This window comes from Acomys minous (genome assembly GCF_964271855.1).
Source record: "Acomys minous genome assembly, chromosome: 16".
In the NCBI taxonomy this organism is placed as follows: domain Eukaryota; kingdom Metazoa; phylum Chordata; class Mammalia; order Rodentia; family Muridae; genus Acomys; species Acomys minous.
In genome coordinates this window covers 55669045-55690691 of record NC_140498.1, presented here as the reverse complement: position 1 = coordinate 55690691, position 21647 = coordinate 55669045, and the positions used below count along the sequence as shown (strand labels likewise).

General features: G+C 49.2%; 1 protein-coding gene across 1 annotated transcript in view; it reads left to right on the top strand.

The window, feature by feature from the left end:
• Nucleotides 1-18299: 18299 nt before the first annotated feature.
• Nucleotides 18300-21647, top strand: part of LOC311587155 (cilia- and flagella-associated protein 337-like) — a gene marked incomplete at its 5' end in the record, with an annotated part of 43400 nt that continues 40052 nt past the window's right edge. The window contains 2 exons of the mRNA XM_084763654.1: nucleotides 18300-18411; nucleotides 19506-19749. Coding sequence (XP_084619780.1) covers nucleotides 18300-18411; nucleotides 19506-19749 — 356 coding nt within the window. The remainder of the gene's footprint in view (nucleotides 18412-19505; nucleotides 19750-21647) is intronic.

Sequence of the window (21647 nt, the reverse complement as noted above, 5' to 3'; positions counted from 1 at the left end):
GCCGAGTGTGCAGAGTGTTGGTGGCACAGTGGGTGCCTATGGCCGAGTGTGCAGAGTGATGGTGGCACAATGGGTGCCCATGGTCGAGTGTGCATTTCCTAACGATGCCTGCATACACCAGTGACCCCTGAGGTCTAAACCTGGTGGGTTTCTAATAAGCACTCTCTTCATGTATGCCCTTTGTATCTGTATTGGTGGCTTCCGCTGTCTTCTTAGAGTCCCTTCTGGGCTTTCATGGCACATCTTTCCTTAGGGAGGCATTCCTGCCCTCCACAGCACATATCCCGAGCATGGCCCCTGTCCTCCACGGCACACATCCCCAGCGTGCCTCCTGCCCCCCATGGCACACATCCCCAGCATGGCTCGGGTATACTTCACTGAGTGGAGCCACAGCCCTGAACCAGGATGTCTTCTTCACAACCTCTCTTTCACTGGACTGGAACTCCAATAGCATAGGAGTTAAAAGTTTTATTTGGGAATCCCAGTAGACTGTGGATGGATGGGTGGATAGATGGATGGATGGATGGATGGATGGATGGATGGTTGGATGGATGAACGGGCGGTGGATGGGAAGACAGATGAAGAATGGGTGGAGGTGAATTAATATGGGCAGTGAGTTGAAAGGAGGCAGGAAGGGTGGATGGTAGGTGGATACACGCTGACTCTCTCATCTGACTTTGAATTCAAGGGATTCTATTTTTAGTTTATAATTAGTTAAACAATTTTACATGTCCAAACCTAGCAGTATAACGTTCAGTTCTCTGCCACCGAGAGCTTGGCACAAGGAGTCTGTACAGGAAGCTAGGCATATGGACTCATCAGCTGCCAATGGTAGCAGCTTTTCATCGAGTTAGAAGAAAGGAACTTGATACGCAGCGTCATACTTGCCCACTGACCGCACTTCAGAAACGCTTTCCTTTGTTGATATACTTTTCAATTAGCCGTTTGCACTCTCACGTCAGTCTCATTGGCCTCTCCTGTCCCCTTTAGCCCCTGTCACATGCGTCATGCAACTGAAGTTGGTTGATTTGTGTGTAACGTCTGATGGGGAGGATTCCCTCTGGACACTTTTGCCTTGCTTGAACGTCCCTAATTCATTGGTCTTTTTTCTAATGCTGTCCGTGGCAGGTTTGGGGTTTGGGGCATCTTTTCTTACCTTAAAAGAAATTGCAACATGCTGGCTGTTCATGTTATTATACTCAGAACAGATTGTTTTAAAACATTTTATGAACGTCACATAATACATTTTTAGCGCATTCTCCACATGCCTGAAGGGAACTTTATGCAGGGTCGTTGCTTTACAGTTTGTCCTGTGGCGTCAAGCGTGGGACTCGCCACTTGTAACCCTTTGGCTTTGGGGACACTTTCGGATTCTACAAGTTCATAGGGATATTCAACCTGTAGTAATTTTTCTATTTCATTGGGAGTATCATTAAAAAAAATTTCCCTTGGACACTTTAAGCATTCATGTACTAATATCAGTTTTGACTAATTTTCAAGTATTAAGTTTACATATTTTAGCCCACAAAAAAGTTATCTCTTGATAACTTTCAAGCCATATAGTCAATGTACATCAGAGTGGAAGACCAAGCCCTAGGGTCAGGCATGTGCCCCAGCCTTGTGGTTTTAACCGTGCGTATCAGGCCTGTGCCCCAGTAGTGCGGTTTTAACTGTGCACCTGTGGTCAGGGTGTCACTTGGGAGTACGTAGGAACTGCCATCCCAGTGATCTCCTTTCTGGGCACACTTTCTGGAGTACTGTATCTGAACCACAGTTCTGGGTTTCATTGAGCCATGAGATCATCAACATGTGCAATTGTGAGCAGGCGGTCAATCCACTCGGAACATTTGCCATTGAAATCCAGGCTGCCCAAGCTAGAATACCGGTGCTGCCTTGGCAAGTCCTTTATCTTTTATGCCTCTGTTTCCTCCTATTTCAAAGGGGATAATAACACTACTCACCCAGTAGGGATTTTTTTCTAATTTCTTGCTCCCTGTGGAAACTCAGAGGGATCTAAAAGGAGCACATTTGTCTTCGGGTTGTACAAATGGCTCATTTTACAAAGCGGGGCGGGGGGGCCAGTCATATCACTGTGATGGTTACATGCTTAGCTTCCCTCACCCCCTGCACTCTAGAAAAGGAAAATTTCAAGGGATGTGACACATTCGAAGAAATTCCCCACTGACAGAGTACTAGGGGCTTAGAGAAGGGAAACAGGGCAGGAGGAGCCTCTGACTAAAAGACCACCAGAGGCAAGAGGACAGGCTGCTCTTACTTTGTGAAGAGTCTTCTATTCTTCTCCTCAGAACTTGGAAGAAGATGCCGAGAGTTGAAGACATGCCAAGCATCACCATCCACAGTGCCGCCACCTGCCCAAACACCGAGTACATCCGCTGGCAGGTGCACGGTGACTGTGTCTCTCAGGTAAAAATCAAGGGAAAGCAAACTAGAGCTTGCAGGCTGCCATCTCTTTGACTAGCCACACTTCCTGAGCCAAAGGTTAAAAAAAATAGTCTCTTGTGCTCAGTAAGTCACCACTGCTCCTGAAGAAACCCGCAAACCTAACTGAAAACAAATAAATATCACATGAAACTCATAGGCTGCTATAAGAATTACCAGCTATCTTAGTGAAATAAACCTCCTGGTGGGATTGGTCCCTGAGTATTCTAGGGTCTGAAGATTGTAAGCGCCTTTTGTTGTTGAATATTTGTTCATCCTATAGGGCTTTTCTATGACCAGGCTAGTTCCCCCAAGAATTGAGACATAAGACATATTGATTTATTTAACCAAGTTTTAAGCACAATAACTGGGCAGGTACAAGTTAAACTAATTTCCTAAGCTAGTCTGGTGACCACCCAGCTGTATTCCCCAAGTTACTTGCCTATATGCCGTCCTGTCTGGGCTGGATCTGTCCCAACAGGTCACGTTCTTTCTTCCCACTTTCTTCTTCTTTCTCTTCTCCTCCTTCACTGTGGCCCCCCTGGGAGGCCCCAAGACCAGGAGCCAAAGCTCTGCCTACTTCTCTTCTGGCCAATTATAGGCTGCACAGCCTTTTCTTAATTAATCAATGAGAGATAATTGGGGAGCAAAGTTTACACAATGTACTTGTACAGCAACCAGATCTTGGGGGCCCAGAATTTTGCATTTGTATACATAGCACCAGACCATCCCCCATCAGTCTTTCCCTTCCTCGTTAGGGCTGAAAGCAACACAGCTTACTCGACCAGAATGGCTCAGGATGAAAGTAGCCTTGGATTTGTAGGATTGAGTCCCTGAGCCTTGCACTGGCCCTGCAAACCTTTGTCCTTGCTTCTCAGGGTTATGGAAAGCAAGCACTGCCTGTTCTACTAAGAAAGTCCACAACCCAATAAATAAATAAACAAACAAACAAATAAAAGAAAAACAAAAACAAAAACAAAAAAATGAGAAAAATAAAATAAAATAAAGAAACTCCACAACCCAATGCACAATGGTATTCGGGGACACCAGGAAACTCTTGGGGTAGACACAAGGTGTGCAATCTTACACCGTGGCTCCTCTCACTGGAAACAGCAGGCTTAAGCCAGGAAGAGGAGATTCTAAACTAAGAGGCAAGAAATGGATGGCAAGAGACATTGCCCAGGACTCACAAAATGGCTCAGCCTGGAAGAAAGAGCCTGCTGCCAAGCCCGAGGGCCTGAGCTCAATGGCTAAGACCCACACAGTAGCAGGATAGAACTGACTCCTGTAAGCTCTCTTCTCACCTTCATATGTGTGTGCACACTCACATATGTAATAAAGATAAATAAATGAATATTTGAAGAAATATTATTGAGCATAGGAAAAAAAGTCAGGAAACCGTGAAACTTACTTTGAAAGTATTTTTTTAAAAAACTAAAGGAAATGGAAAGATGGATCGAGACTGGAAGTTTATTTTTCTACAACGTAAAGACCAGGGAATCTTTGAAGACAAATTAATAAAACGAAATACCCATCCTGCAGCAGATGGAGCCTTTTCCAGAAGAGCCCTTCGGATGGCCACACTCTGGACCATTGCTACTCTCTATTTTTGTCATTAAAAAAAACCAAAAGCCATGTAATGCATGTGCCATTCTTTCCTGGTTTCTTCAGTTAGTGTAAATGGAGCCAGATGTTGTATAGAGTGTGACAATTTGGGTTCCCTGCTACCAGACTCTGCTGTGTGACAACCCACTGTGATTGTCCCTTTGAGGCCCAGAAGGTCAGCAGGTGGAACAGATGTAGATCCAGGGCTGTACAAGAGGTGACTTGCAGAGGGCATGGTACAGGATGCCCAGTCCACACCAAAAGTCGGTAGTTGACGTCTTTTTACTGAAGTCCTGGACCCAAAAGGAAGTACTCAGTAAGAGTGTTTAGGGCTGCAGTCCTGCTGTTCTGCCTAGGGGGTGTTGCATACCTTGTTTCTGAGAAGACTGGCTGTGATGGACAGGTGCTTGCAGCTCTGGCACTTGCATGCTGCCTTGTGGCCATGCTCCCCCTGTGGCCTTGCTGCCCTGTGGCCACGCTGCCCTGTGGCCACGCTGCCCCTGTGGCCACGCTGCCCCTGTGGCCATGCTCCCCCTGTGGCCACGCTGCCCTGTGGCCACGCTGCCCTGTGGCCACGCTGCCCTGTGGCCACACCGCTGTTACCAGGGACACCAACCTCCATGCACTTTCCTCCTTCTGTCCCTTTGGGTCTCTGGGATGCAGGAGGTTGAGAAGCAAAGGTTGCCTTCCCTGTAGCCCCTTCTGAGCTTAGCACCCTGCCTACAGAGAGCCAGTGACAGGGAGGCCTGGCTTGTAGATCACAGTGGCTCTTCTAACAAGACTGCCGCTTAGGGCTGAGAGCTTCTACTGCCGAGGAAGGTGGCCTGAGACAAGATGTCAGACGCCATCAAATCTGGCTCCTTTCATCTGACACAGGCTCCCTCTCTCCAGCAGAGTCCTACCCTCAAGCCCCTCAGTGTCCAGTCCCCACACACCCATTGTAGAAAGTATAAAAATATCTAATAATGTTTATTATTAAATTAGCCTATAATTAGTACGGCAGTATTATCTAACCCACTGTCATAATCAATAAAAGGCACAGACACCTTTTGTGTTTTAGAGTAGCTTGACCTGGGACAGGGCAGATGTTTACCCTCTAAACTATCTTTATCACTTCTCAGCCCCCATCCCAGGTCATCTGCTTTAAGCACTCCTATCTGGGTACTCCACCCCACCCCACCCCCATCCTCACCCATAAGCCCAACATACTCGCTAGTGTTCTTCATCTGGGCTCCATCTTCCTATGTGGAAATTCAGAGTCTTCCCAGCCCATGTTGTTCTTTTCTAAGCCACGGCCATTCTGCTCCCTGTTTCTCCTCTGTACCCCACCTCGCGCCCTGCTTCGTAGTCCCCCCATCCCAGGCCTGCGATCCTCAAACTCCACCTTTTTCTCTTCCTCCAAATCCCAAGCGTCAGCGCTTTTTATTAACCAGTCAACTCTAAACAGGTAGAGGGAGTTTTCACGGGGACAAGTGTACATGAATGAGAATGTGTTCCGCTGGGCAGCACACAGGTCTTGGGGGCCAGTGACTAGCATCAGATACAGAGCAGCAGACCGACCCCCAACACACACCGCGCAAGGTCAGACTGATCCTCAACACACACCGCGCAAGGTCCAGACTGATCCTCAACACGCACTGCGCAAGGTCTAGACAGACCCCCAACACACACCGCGCAAAGTCCAGACCGACCGCCAACACGTACTGCGCAAGGTCCAGACCGACCCCCAACACACACTGTGCAAGGTCCAGACCGACCCCCAACACACACCGCGCAAGGTCCAGACCGACCCCCAACACACACCGCGCAAGGTCCAGACCGACCCCCAACACACACCGCGCAAGGTCCAGACCGACCCCCAACACACACCGCGCAAGGTCCAGACCGACCCCCAACACACACCGCGCAAGGTCCAGACCGACCCCCAACACACACCGCGCAAGGTCCAGACCGACCCCCAACACACACCGCGCAAGGTCCAGACCGACCCCCAACACACACCGCGCAAGGTCCAGACCGACCCCCAACACACACCGCGCAAGGTCCAGACCGACCCCCAACACACACCGCGCAAGGTCCAGACCGACCCCCAACACACACCGCGCAAGGTCCAGACCGACCCCCAACACACACCGCGCAAGGTCCAGACCGACCCCCAACACACACCGCGCAAGGTCCAGACCGACCCCCAACACACACCGCGCAAGGTCCAGACCGACCCCCAACACACACCGCGCAAGGTCCAGACCGACGCCCAACACACACCACGCAAGGTCCAGCTCAGTCTTCAAAAATAGGAAAAGTGAATTAGCGAGAGAGTCCCGCTGTCCCAGGATGATGCTCAGGGATGGCCTCCAGGGACAACAGCGGCTTTCTCCGCGACTGTACAGCTTTCAGCTTTTCTCCGAATGAGCTAAGCCGGGCAGGAGAAGCTGCTGCTGGCTCTGCTGGTCGGGGAATGCCCAGGGAGTATTTGTTTTGGCATTAGCCAAAACCTTGTGAAGCCTCCTACCATGTAAAGAAAAGAAACAAGTGGGCACCTCACCAAGCCACTTACATATCTGCCTAAAAAATAAAAAATAAAGTATTTTTAAGCCGTTCCTATTCCCAGAAATGTGTATCCTTTCTCTCTCCTAAGATCTTTGGGGGAAATGCTGTAAGAACATTGCGATTTGACCCTATGAGTGATCTCTCTAATAATTACCTTTTTTTTCTCACTTTTTTCCCCTCTCCAGCTGAACTACTATGACTGTATGAAAGCTGTCATTTCCAGCTCCAGTCATGAGCCCACGGCCTTAGTGATAGGTACAGTATCTACTCCTTATTTTGGGAGGGGTCTCCCACATTTTGGGCTTCTGTGTGGTAACAGACATTCTATACCCTGAGGGGAGCTCCTTGGGGCGCTGCTCAGAAATGAAGGAACCCCTTGATGTCTTATCTCCACCTATGAAATGAACCAACTCAAGCTGAGTTATAGTCTATAAATGTAGGTTTATTGGGACAGCGCTGGGTGGGCTCACCAGTCCCAAGGAATGGGGCCAGTGAAGTCTCCATGCAGAAGGAGACAGAAAAGAGGGTGTGGCACAGAAAGAAAGCATCCTAGCAGAGAGAGAGAGAGACAGACAGACAGAGAAAGAGAGACAGATAGACAGAGACAGAGAGACAGACAGACAGACAGACAGAGACAGAGACAGAGAGAGAGAGTGCTGAGGGAACCAAAATGTCTGGATTATATAGGAAAGAGTTTATAGGAGAGGGGCATGGCAGCCCCTTGGGCTAGAAAGTTCAGGACAGAGGGCAGGCTGTGCTAGCCACGCCCTGTAACAGGTAGAGACTGAGAGATGCTGCCAGAAACCGGGAGCCAGGTTCCCTTAGGTTAAACGGGAGCCTCAGCTGCTTCTCCAGAGTCTGAATCCCAGTGCTCCTCTGTTTAGTTCGTGTGTAGGATCCTAACCCTCACACCACAAGGCTGCTGGAGAGGTGTGATGAGAGAGTTTGGTCAACGTGTGTTGAGTTAAACTATGAGCAAAATCTGTTTACAGCAGCATCTGAGAACTTCAGAAACAGTACAGGATTCTGCGGCGGGGGGGGGGGGGGGAGGGAGATGTAGCTATGACACCGTGGGTAATGGACTGTTTGCATGAAGAGGCGAGTGGGAACTTTTAAGAATTTAAAAAGCAGGGCTGGAAAGGTGGTCCAGCAGTTAAGAAGGGGTTTGGTTTCCAATATCTATGAGGGACTCAAACCTGTTCGCTGTAGGCTCAATGTTCTTAACCAAAATATTTTATTACAACTTAATAACCGAGCGTACGTCACTTATAACCTGACTAACCAAACCAATAGAAAAAGGGGATTAAGGAACATAATAACAAAACCGTAAGGGTATCAGTTCTGAGGAACCATTCTCCTGCTGGAACCTAGAGTAACCAGAACCCGGAACCTCAGCAGAAGCCGGAGCTCCGAAGCCTTCCCTTGAGTGGTTCTCTCTAGGAGCATCTCGAAGTGGAGCAGTGAACAGCCAAAACTATCCCAAGTCTCCAAAGGCCCCGCCTCCAGCTCTGGGCTCATTTATATAATCTCCTCCCACATTTATATATCTCCTCACAGGATCTTTTCAGCTGGCAACGGTCTGCAACTCCAATTCCAGGGGATCCAGGGCCTCCTCTCTCTCTGTGCGTGCCAATGATGCACTTACATGCCAATGAGACACTCATACACGTAAAACTGTAAGCAAGGGCACAGTGAAACTATTGAACTGAGTCAGCATTTAGTTTGTGGGTGGCAAGAGAGGTTTGTTGGGTTATCAAACTGCCAAGGCTACCTCAGAGGGAAGGGGGCAGAGAGAAGCAAAATGGCGGGAAAGCAAGGCGACTTTATGTGACAGGGTGGGGGTGGAGAAGTATGGGGGAGGGAGGTGGGGAGTTGGAGGATGGGAGTGGGGGGCGCCTTCCAGTTGGTGAAGACTGAGCTATAATCTTTTGCCTGAGGCAGTTGACCTTTGGGGGCGGGATGAAGGGAGGTCTTAATCTGAACCAGCCTATGAGGCTGCTGATGAACGCTCAGTCTAGGCTTCTGTTTAGCCAGTAACAATCCATCTGTTTACCTGGTCAGAGGCCTTCTGTTCAGGACATTGTCACCAGCACTGCCATTTTGGAGGGCCCACTCTGGACGCAACAAAAATCAAATAAATCAGTATTTTTAAAAAGAAGAGTTAATTTAAAAAAAAAAAGAGATACGAAGAGCCAACACTAGGGCACACATAGTTTCTGGAAAATGAGCTTAGACCAAGTGAACTCCAGGAAGGGTCAAGGAGGACTCCAGCTCCCAGCACACATCTCAGTGCTAGGGGTACCCTCGGTATCCGGCTGCTTCACTGCTGCTGTGTTAAAACACCACAGCGGGAGAGTTCTATCTTGAAAACGAGCCGATGTGGTTTGTGATTCTGGAGGCAGCAGCTTTCTCTCCTGTTGTACCAAGCCATGATAGAAACACAGCACGCCAAGAAAACTGCCTCAGCGTGTGAGGGTGAAGCAGTCAGGGTCACACTTCATGTGACCTTGTGGGTAACGTCCAGCCGAGGCTTCCTTGTTGTTTCCTGGCTGCTGTGAAGAGAGCGGTTCCTCCACCGAGCCTTCCTATCATGCCGCGCCTTCCTTGCCACCAGCCTAAAAGCAACTGAACAAGCCGATTGTTAATCCTACCGGGCGAGAATAAGACCACTACCACAATTATTGAGCCAAATTTGAAGCAGGCTTTAAGTACTGGCCAGGACCATGGCCGCTGGCCAGGTTCATACCGGGATTCCTTGAGTATGGGGCCAAATTACATTAGGCATTGACTTACAAAGGCAAAACCCATAAGGCTAGATACTTTCCACCTTTGTCTAATCAGGTGCAAGCATACATTCTGGTGTATCTCCTGCCTGCATACCTCTGCCACTGTGTGACCAAGCACAGCCTATGTAGTTGCGGCAAGCAAGCTTTTTTACAGAAGCAAAAACATTTGACTTACTATCTTACGAGAACAATGTCCCAGCATTCCTGGAAGTTGTCTGTCCTTGGGCAAGCAGGGTTTACATGTTAGATGCATATTTGTTCTCTCTCTCTCTCTCTCTCTCTCTCTCTCTCTCTCTCTCTCTCTCTCTCTCTCTCTCTCTCTCTCTTCTCTCTCTCTCCCTGTCTCCCTCTCTCTCCCTGAAACAGGCCCGGACTCTCTGTAGACCAGGCTGGCCTTGAACTCAGATCTGCCTGCCTCTGCCTCCTGAGTGCTGGGATTACATTCGTGCGTCACCACCACCTGGCTGTTTTTATAGATCTCTTGATCATAGTAATGTAAGCTTCGTAACTTTAGCCATTGCAGTACTGACATGTAGTCTCTGCACCAACGAAACTAGCTAATTCAAGCCAAATCAAAGTATAAAGGCAGGTTTATTGGGAGCAGCTCTCGGGTGTGTTCACCTGTCTCAAGAAAGGGAGCCAGGGAAGCCGCCACGCAGACTGGGAGACAGAGAGAGGGAGAGGGAGAAGGAGAGAGAGACAGAGACACAGAGAGAGAGCCTCTGCAGGGAGAGGAAGCCCAGGCCCTAAACTAGGAAGTTCAGGTAGAGACTGGAGGATGCTGGGAGAACCTGGAGGCCAGGCCTGCTTTTGTTAAACCTCAGCTGCTCGTCCCAGGTCTGAATCCCAACAACCACCACGTACTCCAAACCTCAAGTTAAAATAAATCCTCTCCCCTTCTTTAAACTGTCACCTTGGCCATTTTTGTCACAGCAACAAAAAGGTCAACGGACACAAATAGTTCGAAGACCCTGCTCACGCCTGTTCGAACTGCAAGCGCTTGCACACTAGTGCGCACTTTCCAGAAGTGGGGCCTGGAAGGGAGATTAACTGGTAGGGAGAAGCAGGGGGAATGATGGCTGTGCAGAGTCACACAACGAACGGGACAGAAGGCTGGACACTGTGTCTGTCCTGCTTTGCTTCTCTGCTCCCGTGGTACGTGGCTGACCCAAGGCAGCTCGGGTGTGCGTGTGCGTGTGCGTGTGCGTGTGTGTGTGTGTGTGTGTGTGTGTGTGTGTGTGTGTAAGATTTATTTCAGTTTACAGGTCACGGCCCATCATGGCGGGGGGGGGGGGTACAGGGAGCGGGGGCAAGACTGGAACCCAAGGCAGGAACCTGGAGGCGGAAGTGGGTCACTGGGCACTCAAAGAAACCTGGGACAAGCCTCACCCACCCCTGTGGCTCCTCCCAGCACATCCCACCCCGCCCTCTGCTTTCAGTCTCTCAGGCTGGACTTCCGGTTCCCTTCCCGCAGCTCCTCTTTCTGATGTAACCCAGCCACTGTGGCTATGTAGCTTCCTGGTTCTCTTGGTCTCTTGCCTCCTCCTCTCTCCTCTGTCTTCTTTCTCCATCTCCCTCCATCTCTCCCCTTTCATAGACCGGTTCAGTCTGGACCCTTCCAAATGCCTCTGGCTGGCCTCTCATTTCTATGACAAACCTTCACAACCCGACTTTGGAGCCTTCGTGTCCTTGTTTTTTCATTCACAGGGTGTATTTTATCTCTGGCCCCATTCTCTTTGTGTCTTCGCTTCTTCACCACCAAGAGGTGGACCACTTTACTCTGCCATATGCTTCCACATAGCCCAGAAGCCGTGCAGCCAACTGAAAGCTCTGAGACTAAGCCAAGACGTTGTTTGCCAGGAAAGGGAAGCTGACTAGTGTGGCGGCCACGCCCTAGGGCTATGCAATGAGTCTGCAACTAAGTCAAGTGATCAAGTGATGGCTTGCGTGCATGTCAAAATATGGGAAGCATCCATCCTTTTGCCATGGCAACGCCCTGACTTTTCAGTGGCTTCTCCATCGAAGACATCCTTGCCTATTCCTGTGTACTTCACTATGCTTTGGAATTATTTTGTAAAGCTCCTGATACCGTCTTGGAAAACCCCATGCAGTTATTCAGTGGGTCTGGAGTCCTGTTTAATTTTTTTTCGTGATTCTTTTCGTGTTTAAAGATTTTTTACGCTTGTCAACAGTTCCAGTGGGATGACCTGTGGAACTTTGTAAAAATCAGGTTATCTGAGTTTTTCCCTCAGAGAGTTTGGCTCTCAGCAGGCCTTCCTCCCTCCCAACATGCCCTCTACTCCATCTGAAGCCTTCCCTCCCCCCTCTCCTCCCCCCCTGCCTTTCCCCCTCCCCCCTCCTGGACTCTAAGGGCCTTCTGTGAACTCACCACACAACCCATTTGTGATGCATAACTCGCATCAGCCACCCACATGTCAGCCCTAAGCATTTCAGAGCCTTTGAGAAAACTGACTTCTCCTCCCGCCCCACCCCCACCCTTTTATCCTCTAAAAGCTCGGTCAACTTGCCACAGAACATCGTGGAGAATCGATCCGACTTGTAGCGGGTCTCGGCCTCCTGTGACTGCTCTCTTGCTGCTTTCTTGATAGAAACCACCAGGGGCCTCTCCCAGCCCCCTGGTTCACAGCCTCGGGACTCTCAGTATTTCCTTTATAGATTTCTGGTCCATTGACATTAAATCCTCAGGGTGCTAGAAAGAAATGTGCAGTAGTTGGATTTCTTGGGAACTTTCATTAGTTTTTTTTTTCTTGGAACTAGAAATGCTTGTTTTTCTAGAATGCTAGTGGGTCCGGATTCTAAGAAGCCAAGACTCAGCCTTTGGAGGTACAGCAGCTCTGAACGCACTGTTTTGTTTGGGAAGATCAAAAGTAATTGTTCCAGAAAGAGGATCAGGGTGTTCTGGCCTTGACTAGGCTGCTAATTCGACCGCGATGCTGGGCCTCGGTTCCATACGTAAATAAATGGTGTGGTTTAGATTTCATCTGAGTGTCTCCCAAGGGTTCATGTGCTGGAGACATGGTCTCCAAAGTGATAGCCTTAGGATATGGTAGATTTTTTTTTAAAGTGGGGTGTAATGGAAGGTGGTAAAGTCATCAGGGACATCATATTTGGAAGGGATTAATGTAGTTCTCCTGAGACCTTGGCTAGTTTCAGAGTAGGGTGTATGTGTGTGTGTGTGTCCATCTGTCTGTCTATCTGTCTGTCTGTCTCTCTCTCTCTGAGTGTGTGTGTGTGTGTGCACGTGTGTGTGTGTCTGTCTGTCTGTCTGTGTGTGTGTGTGTGCATGTGCGTGCGTGCGTGTGTGTGTGTGTGTGTGTGTGTGTGTGTGTGTGAGTGAGAGAGAGAGAGACTACCCTCTCCTCCTGCTATAGCTCCTTGTTTGCTTTCTTGTCATGCCCCCCCCCACCTCACACACACACACCCCTCCACCACCATGGCGTCCCTCATATTGTACTGTATCTGTCTTAGCTTATTTTCTGTTGCTGTAATGAAACACCATGACTGAGAGCAATTTGGTGACAAAAAGGTTTATTTCACTTTACAGATATAGCATACAGCCCCATCACAAAAGGGCATGTGAAGTTCCCTCTTCCCAGATGATTCAAGCTTGTGTCAAGTTTCAAGGGGTGGGATGGGGAAAGCAACCAGGATGGTACCCAAAGGACTCCTCTCCAGAGGCTGAACAGGTGGACTACCTGATCCTAGACTTTAAGCCCACAAAACTGTGATGTAAATAGGCCTCTTTTGATCCAGCTAGGCATGGTACTAAGCACCAGTAATCGCAGCATCCAAGATGTGGAAGCAAAAAGTTCACAAGTTCAATCAAGGTCAGCTGGGGCTGGGTTGTAAGACCCTGCCAATAAAAAGCACCCCTTTTCTGCCTGAGCATTGAGTCTCAGGCATTTTGTCGTAGGAACACAACTCAAACTAATACAGTGTAACTGACAGGAACTCGAAGGGTCTTCCCAGCTCAGGTTCTAAAGGCTCAATGTGCCATAAGTACCCTTCTCCCATCACAGAGGGAGGCCATGAAAATCATTCACTACTCAAAACTGCAACGAGTCCTTATCACCTGAACTTCTCTGGAGAGCCAGATGCCTCCGAGAGGGAAGGATTAGCCCCAAGTCAGCATCATTGCACTGGCTCTCTGTTGGGCGGTATGCTAGATCAGTGGTTCTCACCCTGTGGGTCTCAACCCCTTCATATCAAGGCATATTTATATTATGACTCACGACAGTAAGAAGATTAACAATAGGCGAGGTCACGACTACATGAACTGTCAGGAAGGTTGACAACCACTGCAGTAGATGATGATACTGACTCTTACGGGGCCTGTAGAATAAAATTTCCAGGAGAGTTGGCTGCATGTGGCCTTTGCCATCGTCCCTTCCCACTTTCTATCTGCACCCCTTCAACCTAGCCTTGATCCTTATCATCACATCAAAGGGTCACCAACGTCCTTCATGAATCTAATTCTATGAGCCTTCCCCTACCCCATTTTCCTTCTCTGCTACTGAGACATCTGCCCACCCTGGCCTCCTCCCTGAAGTTCTAGTCTCTTCTGCTCTCTTTCCTTCCCACAGGCTATCCTTTCTCTGCCTCTCTTGTCCCTTCCTTCACATCTCCTTGACCAAATGTGGAGTTCAGTCTTCGCTTGTCCTCTTCCTATCTCTGCACCTTTCCCTTGGTGACCCTGTCAGTACCATTAGCACACTCTCTACATGTGAACACACACCTCTAGACTATCCCTTCTGGGTATTTGTGACTTCCCTGTCGATCCAGATAGATGATGTACATCGGAGATTCTCCCTTGCACCTGTTCTACCATCTTCCCCACCTCAGTTAGGACTAAGTCCATCTTTCTAGAGGCTCATGTCAACAAAACATGTCAAAAACAAAACAAAACAAATCAAATAGTCATCTGGAGTCTTCTTTCTTGCAGTCAGCATCTGGGCTGTTGACTCTCTGTGCTCGATGCACCAGTAATGTGGCCACTTCCCACCGGGATCATCTCTTGCTTCCACTAGGGATTGCTGCCTTCGCTTATCTAAATCGCTTCAAGAAGCTCATAGCTGGTGTCCCTGTTTCCATCTTGTATGCCTGGACCACACAGTCTATTTAGTACATGCCAACCAGAGAGTGTAAAAGTAACTTTGATTCACCAGATGTAATTGTCATCTCAGAGTCTTACTACAGAATAAGCTCACCTTTACGAGCTCTTTCTGAACTCCGGCTGGCTGGTTCGACTCAGCTGTCCTGGCTCAAACTCCTCTCCAAGCTGATTGATTCAAACTGGCTTCTCGTGGCTTCTGACTGTATTGCTCTGCTTGGGAAAAACTGCCTCTGAACTCCACAGACTGAACCGCAGATTGCAGGAACTCAACTGCACTCAACTGAAGTGCACTAAACTCCACTCAATTCTACTCCATTGCACTGGCTTCCAACTGACGGAACTGAATCCAACTCTACTTCTTCCTCTGCCATGCTGTCTTCTCTACTGAACTCTATTGTATTCTACTGTGTTGTCTTCTCTGATCTCTCTCTGCTGTACCCTACTCTACTGTCGCATCTCTACTGCTCTTACGTAGCTTCTCTTTCCTGTCATGTTCTCGTAAAAGTTGGTCATATCCTATCTCTGACTCACTCTGTCAAATCTTTCTCTGAGTCATCACTTCATCTATCCCTCAATTAGATGTCACTTTCAAACACGCATGCTTCCTTCTACAAAATAACTTTGCTTTCATTGTTTGGGATTAAAGGGGTGTGGTAAGGGTGTGTCCATATCCCAGCCATATCATTCTGTAATCCAAGGCACGTGTGCATTCCAGACAGATTACTGAGACCAACAATGTTGCTGGATTAAAATTCCTCTGCAAGAGAGAGAGATGGTAAAACCGGATGTCACATTCCCCCAAGGTTCCCTGATTTGTTATTTTTCTCTTTACTTCTGTGATAAAACACCATGACCAAAAGCAACCTGTGGAGGAAAGAATTTATTTGGCGTACATGTCCGGATCACTGTTCTTCACTAGCAGAAGTCAGGACAGGAACTCAAGCAGGACAGGAACCTGGAGGCAGGAACCAAAGCAGAGGCCATGGATGGTGCTGCTCACTGGCTTGCTCCTCATGGCTTATTCATCCTGCTTTCTTGTACCATGCAGTACCACCTGCCCAGGCACGATACCGCCCATAGCGGGCTAGGGCCTCCCATGTGCCTATGGGCCCATTTCGCAATTGACTTTTCCTCTTTCCAAAGGACTCTAGCTTGTGTCAAGTTGTCCAAAACTAGCCAGCATATCTGGCGAACCCTTCTTTCACTTGAATGAAAGCCAAAGTTTGCAGGGCTCTACGTGGCTGACCCTAGCCTGTACCCGTCTGTTGACAGTATTTGGGACCATGCTTTCTTCTTCTGAGAAGGTTCTCACAATTCTCACACAGCTTACTCCACCTGCCTCAACTCTTTGCTCACGGGTCACTTCTCGCTAATTTATTCTCCACTTCGTTGTATTTGGGAACTGCCTAGCCTCCTACTCCAGCCTTCCTTGTCTTGGCCTTCCTTGACCTAACCCCTTTCTGATCTGTTGTGTGTGTGGTCTTTATGGTCTTGCTCCCCTCAGTGCCAGGAACCCTCAACTGTTTTATTTTATTTTTTCATTGTTAGCTTCCAGAGGGTTAGAATGGCACCTGCCATCTGACAGGCACCCAGCAAATGTTCATCAAGGGAGTTCGCTTGCGAAGCCAGAGCTCAAACTACATCCATCTCTCATGCAGCTCTCTGAAGGGTCACACTCAGGGGCAACCAGAGTGCTGAGGCGACAGGCGATGGTGGCGCACGCCTTTAATCCCAGCACTCGGGAGGCAGAGGCAGGCGGATCACTGTGAGTTCGAGGGCAACCTGGTCTACAAAATGAGTCCAGAACAGCCAAGGATACACAGAGAAACCCTGTCTCGAAAAACCGAAAAACAAAAACTGAGTTGCTGAGGCAACAATCATGTCGCCTGTTTTTCTTGCACTTTGTTGTCCTCACCACACCCCACCTCCCCAAACTCAGCTGATCCATGTGATCCCCAGTGTCTGCTGATTGCTACAGTGTGTGTGTGTGTGTGTGTGTGTGTGAGCATGTGTCTTTTTTGTTTGTGTATGTGTGTGTATGTGTGTCTATATATGAGAGAGTGTGGTTTTTTGTTTGTGTATGTGTGTGCGTATCTATGTGTGAGAGAGTGTGGGGGTTTTTTTTGTTTGCATATGTGTGTATCTGTGTGTCTGTGTGTGTCTATGTATGCCTGGCACCCTCAGCAGCAGCCACAGTCACAGCCTCATCAGAGAGGTAATTCTTCCATCCCTAAGACTCCCTCCATTGCCCCCTTTTAAGCAAAGAGACCTGGGACAGAGCTTGGAGGCCCTGCCTTCACATACTTGGAGGATTTAAAGCTTGTCTTAAGGCCAGCAACTTACTCCCAGGTAGATTTACCTTGTGAAAGGGGAACATTATGACAAAAGAGTGTGGCTGCCTGCCAAACACCTCATCTCCCTGTCAAGCCATTGGAAGCACTTCCCGTACTGCGGTTTACTTAAGGCAGAATGTCTAGCCTCACTAGATTAATAAATATGCAAAGGGAAACGTGTCTTGCTTAAGGCCACTGGGAAAACGGGATGCTTAACAGTGTCTTGTCACCTACACACAGGACCAGGGTTCCATTTTGTGGCCCCAGATCTGTAGGGTACCTACCTGCTTTGGTGAGGAAAAACTGGAGAGCAGGGACTGAAGAGGTGGCTAAGAGGATAAGAGCACTGGCTGCTCTTCCAAAGGTCCTGAGTTCAATTCCCAGCAACCACATGGTGGCTCACAACCATCTATAATGAGATCTGGTGTACAGGTGTGCAGGCAGAACATTGTATACATAATAAATAAATAAATAAATAAATAAATCTTAAAAAAAAAAAAAAAAGAACTGGAGAGCAAAGGGGACCACTGGGCAGGGGAAGGAAGTGAGTCCGAGGAGGCCAGGGCTGGGCTTCCTGAGAGTATGGTGACCTGGCTGCTGACCCCACGGGCCACTGTGCCTTGGGAGTGGCATCTGGGTCAGTCTGACGCTATGAGTCACATTCTCATGTCTTCCAGCACCCTCATCCCTGAAGACTTGCCTGCTAGCTAATGTGCTGGGGACCTGAACTGGCACTATATCTGTTCTCAGTTTCCATGGTGATCGCTTAAACTTTTCATCATCCTTCTCTTCAGACCTTGGAGAAGAGCTATGCTCTCCGGTTTCCATGACAACTACTTAAACCCGGCTCCTTGTCCGGCTCCACTTGGAAGAGAGTCGCTGGAGTTCATGCAAATGAACTGGCCCTACCCTCTTTTTTTACTTGGGCAATAAAGCAGAATTCAAATAGAGTGACACACCTGCATAGAAGTTTCAGAACTCTGTTCAAGACCAGGAGGGTAAACAGCTTGTCAAGCTGCTATTTGAGGCAGGTGCCCCTCGTCATCTCTTTGGCACTTAAAGTGCTCACCCAGATGCTCTGCCTAGTTATGCTGTCTTATAAAGCGGGGGGGGGGGGGGGGGGGGGGCAGGGGGCGGGGCGGAGTGGCTAGCCAGCTTCTCTACCCAAAGCAGGCTTTCATTGTTGTTGGGGAGACAAACAGGGCTCTCATCTCAGTTCTTTGTCCGGTACGTTGACTGAAGGTGACCCCAGACTTGGATGACAGACGTGAGTAGTGTGGAGGTCATGTACAAGTCTCTGGGTGATGTTCCTCACTCTCTAGCAGGACTTAGTGCAATTGTCAGCCTTGGGGCTTTGGAACAGGCAGAAGGAAAGCGGTCCAGAGAAATGAGGGGTGAACACAAGCCCCCCCCTCTACATTTCTAGACCTCTCTCTGAATGCCACGGCAGAGATGTCGCCCCGAACCAGAGGTGCCAAGAAGCAGGCCCAGAATAGTGGCGACATTGAAAACTGCAAGTTTGCACATAGGGACTTCGCGTTTCCCAGAATGGTCCCTGAATACGGTTTGCGGGCGGAGCCGCACGTGACCTTGAAGGCGGAGCCTTCGGTGACGTCATGGAGCTTTCCTGAATGGCGCTTTCTTCTTCCTGATTCTTGGGAACTTGTAGACGTTGTGCCTTGTAGTAACAGGCACAGCACTCGAGCAAGCCTGACCCTAGGCCGGTGGCGTCACAGGCGATGAGTGGGGGATGGGGAACAGAATATTGTTCCTTAGCCTTCTTTCTCCAAAGCTCTTCTAAGCTGCTTGGGACACAGTGGAGCTGGGTGTCCCGGAAAAACCAGGCGACAGGGGTCAGCTTGATTGATTCACCCTCAGGTCAGAAACCCACAGGTGGACATCTGGATCCTATTGTTGAGAAGATTCCTAAACCAACCAATCATTTCTGCTCAACATATCTGTCCAAATAAATATAGGAAACAATTGCCTGGTGCTCGGTGCACTTCAGTGTAGTTTCGGGGTGGCCTGGATTCAGGGTTTCCTTCTGCAGTCCTCTTTGTAATTTGAACATTATTTTTTATGTGTATGGGAGTTCTTTCTACGTATATGTATGTGCATCATGCTCATTCCACGTCCCATGGAGGCCAGAGAGGGCATCAGACCCCCTGGAACTGGAGTCACAGGGGTTTGTGAGCCACCAGGAGGTGCTGGGAATTGAACTCTGGTCCTCTGGAAGAGCAGCCAGTGCTGTTAACCACTGAGCCATCTCTCCTGGATGTTTTCTGGATGGCAAGGGTTCTGTGCTTTCTCTCTCTAAGATGGAGATGGCTGTGCTTGAAAACTGAGTTTCTGAAAGACACAAAAAGAAACATTGTCAGAGAGTCCCCGGGCGATGAAAGCTTGATGGCATACAGCCTTAATGCCACCGCTGCCCTCCCAGGTGTCTCCTGTCCCTTTTTAGGAAAGCAGAAGGAGTCTTTTCTTACTCATGTCACTTTTATTTTCAGCCTGTCTGAAATTTAGCCCCCGGGGAATGAAAGAAAATGCCCGAGTCATTACGGAGAACGAGTCTGGGACCTTAATAAAAAACATAAGCTGTCAGAGAATTGAGTGATCACAGTAAGAGACCGTGTCTTGTTTTCCTATGGATATTTTTAGGGTTCACTGCGGGAGCAACAAATGTCAAGGAAAGGCTAAAAGAGATGAGAAGTGTTGGGAAGACTGTTAAGACGGGGGACAGCTCGGCGTCCCTTGCCCTGCCCGGATGGAATGCAGAATGGGCTCGCACTGTGTTCCGCATCCGTAAGGGGGTCCAGACTTTCTCCTTCTGCAGGAGGCGAAACCTGCTGGCGACAGGTGGCATGGATCGGCTCATCCGGCTCTGGAACCCTTACTTGCCTGGGTAAGCTGTCTACCGAGAGCGTGTGACCGGGGACCCCCTGTGAGAATCATTTAAAAGCTTGTGTCCAAACTTAATCACCTCCCCCCACACACACACACACACAGAGCCTTTAAAGTTTGGAGAGACAGCTCAGCAGTTAGAGCACTGGCTGCTCGTCCAGAGGACCCAGGTGTTTTAGTCCCAGCACCCACATGATTGCTCAAAGTCATCTATAATTCTAGCCCCAGGGTACCCGGCTCCATCTTCTGGCTTCCATGGACATGTTGAACAGATACACATGCAGGCAAAACACTCCTATGCGTAACATAAAATATTTAATATTTTTTCCTTTTATACCTGTTATGAATATGAACCCCAGCCCGTAATGCCAGTACTTAGGAAGGTTAAGTTCAGGGCGACCTGGGCTACATATGCAAAGCAAATGTGACTACTTCACAATGACACAGAGCTATGGGATGTCATTCGCCCGGATCTCTGTGACTTCCTCCTGTGTGGCAGCATCTTGCCCTTACCTGGCCATGATCAGCTACAGAGAGAACCAGAGATTGTTATGTGCTGTGACTGTATCCTCAGCGTGCCTCACACCCAGCGGCCCCACATATCCTCCTGAGAGCGTGGGGTTCAGCCCTTTCAAAACTAATGACTCTACCATGCCTGCATTTTAACAGGATCAACATAAGCAACCAGGTGTAACTGACCCAAGAAAGCCATGACGGTTCTGCAGAGGCTGGGGTTGGGGTCCTGGAAAACCTGACAAAAAGTCACCGAAAGCTTATGGCTACTATCCCCTCAGTGGGATACTGTCCTACGCTTTGGGCCAGGCCTGCAGGTCACACAGTAGGCCCTTCTGAGCAAGCACCCAGAAACATGTTAGTGTTTCATTTATTTTATTCTCTTCCTACGTGTGTGTGTGTGTGGTATGCGCTCATGTGTGTGCACTTTAGCACGCCTACGCGAGTGCTTGCACACATGCGTGTGTGGTCTGAAACTGATGCTGAGAGCTGTCATGATTTAGGTTTCTGTCAGTTGGCATAAACTAGAGTTCTCTGAGGAAAAGGGACCTCAAGTGAAGAGATGCCTCCCTGAGGAATGGACAGTGGCCTGGGAGCTGCAAGCTGAAATAAGCGTTTTCCTTCCCATGTGATGTTTTTACCACAGCCGTGGAAAGCAGGCCGGAGTCTTCCTTGGCCCCGCTCCACCTAGTGCTCTAAGGCAGAGCCTCTCAGCTGAACCCAGAGTTTCCTGTTACCAGCAAGATAGCCAGCCAGCTTGCTCGGAGGAACCTCAGTCTCTGAGTGCTGAATAAGAAACAGGCTGCCACTCCCCATGCGACACCTCTGTGGGTTCTGTGGATGCGAGCGCCATTCCTCATGTCTGCTGCTGCACAGCAAGCGCTTTGTCCCCTGAGCCATCTCCCTAATCCTACCCTCTTGACAACCTATTGCAAGCTGCTCTGTAGCGACGGCTGCAGCCCATCTGTCATCTCTGGCCCCCGCATCAAGCCCACTTGCCAATGGGGCACTTGGAACCCAGGGAGGCAATGGCAGAGGCTGCCTTGGAACCCACAGGCAGAAGTGCTGATGTGGGGGAGAGTGAGACGTAGGGAAGCTGATCTCTGTGTTCTGGGAAGCAGGAATCACATAGGCTATGCCCTGGTTCCTGGCAGGGGGTGGGGGGCGACCCTCAAGGCGAGTCTGTGTTCATCCATGGTACAGGTGGTAGCCAGGACCACGAGGCACAGTGGGTAAGACCTTAAATCTCTATGGCTTTCTAGCCAGGAGGTTCTCCTGACCGCCTGCAATAGACTCACCTTTGCCATTTACAGGGGGTGGCAAGCTACTCATCCTCTCGGGTAATAATGAAAATAAATAACAACGAGAAAAGAGAGACTCAGAACA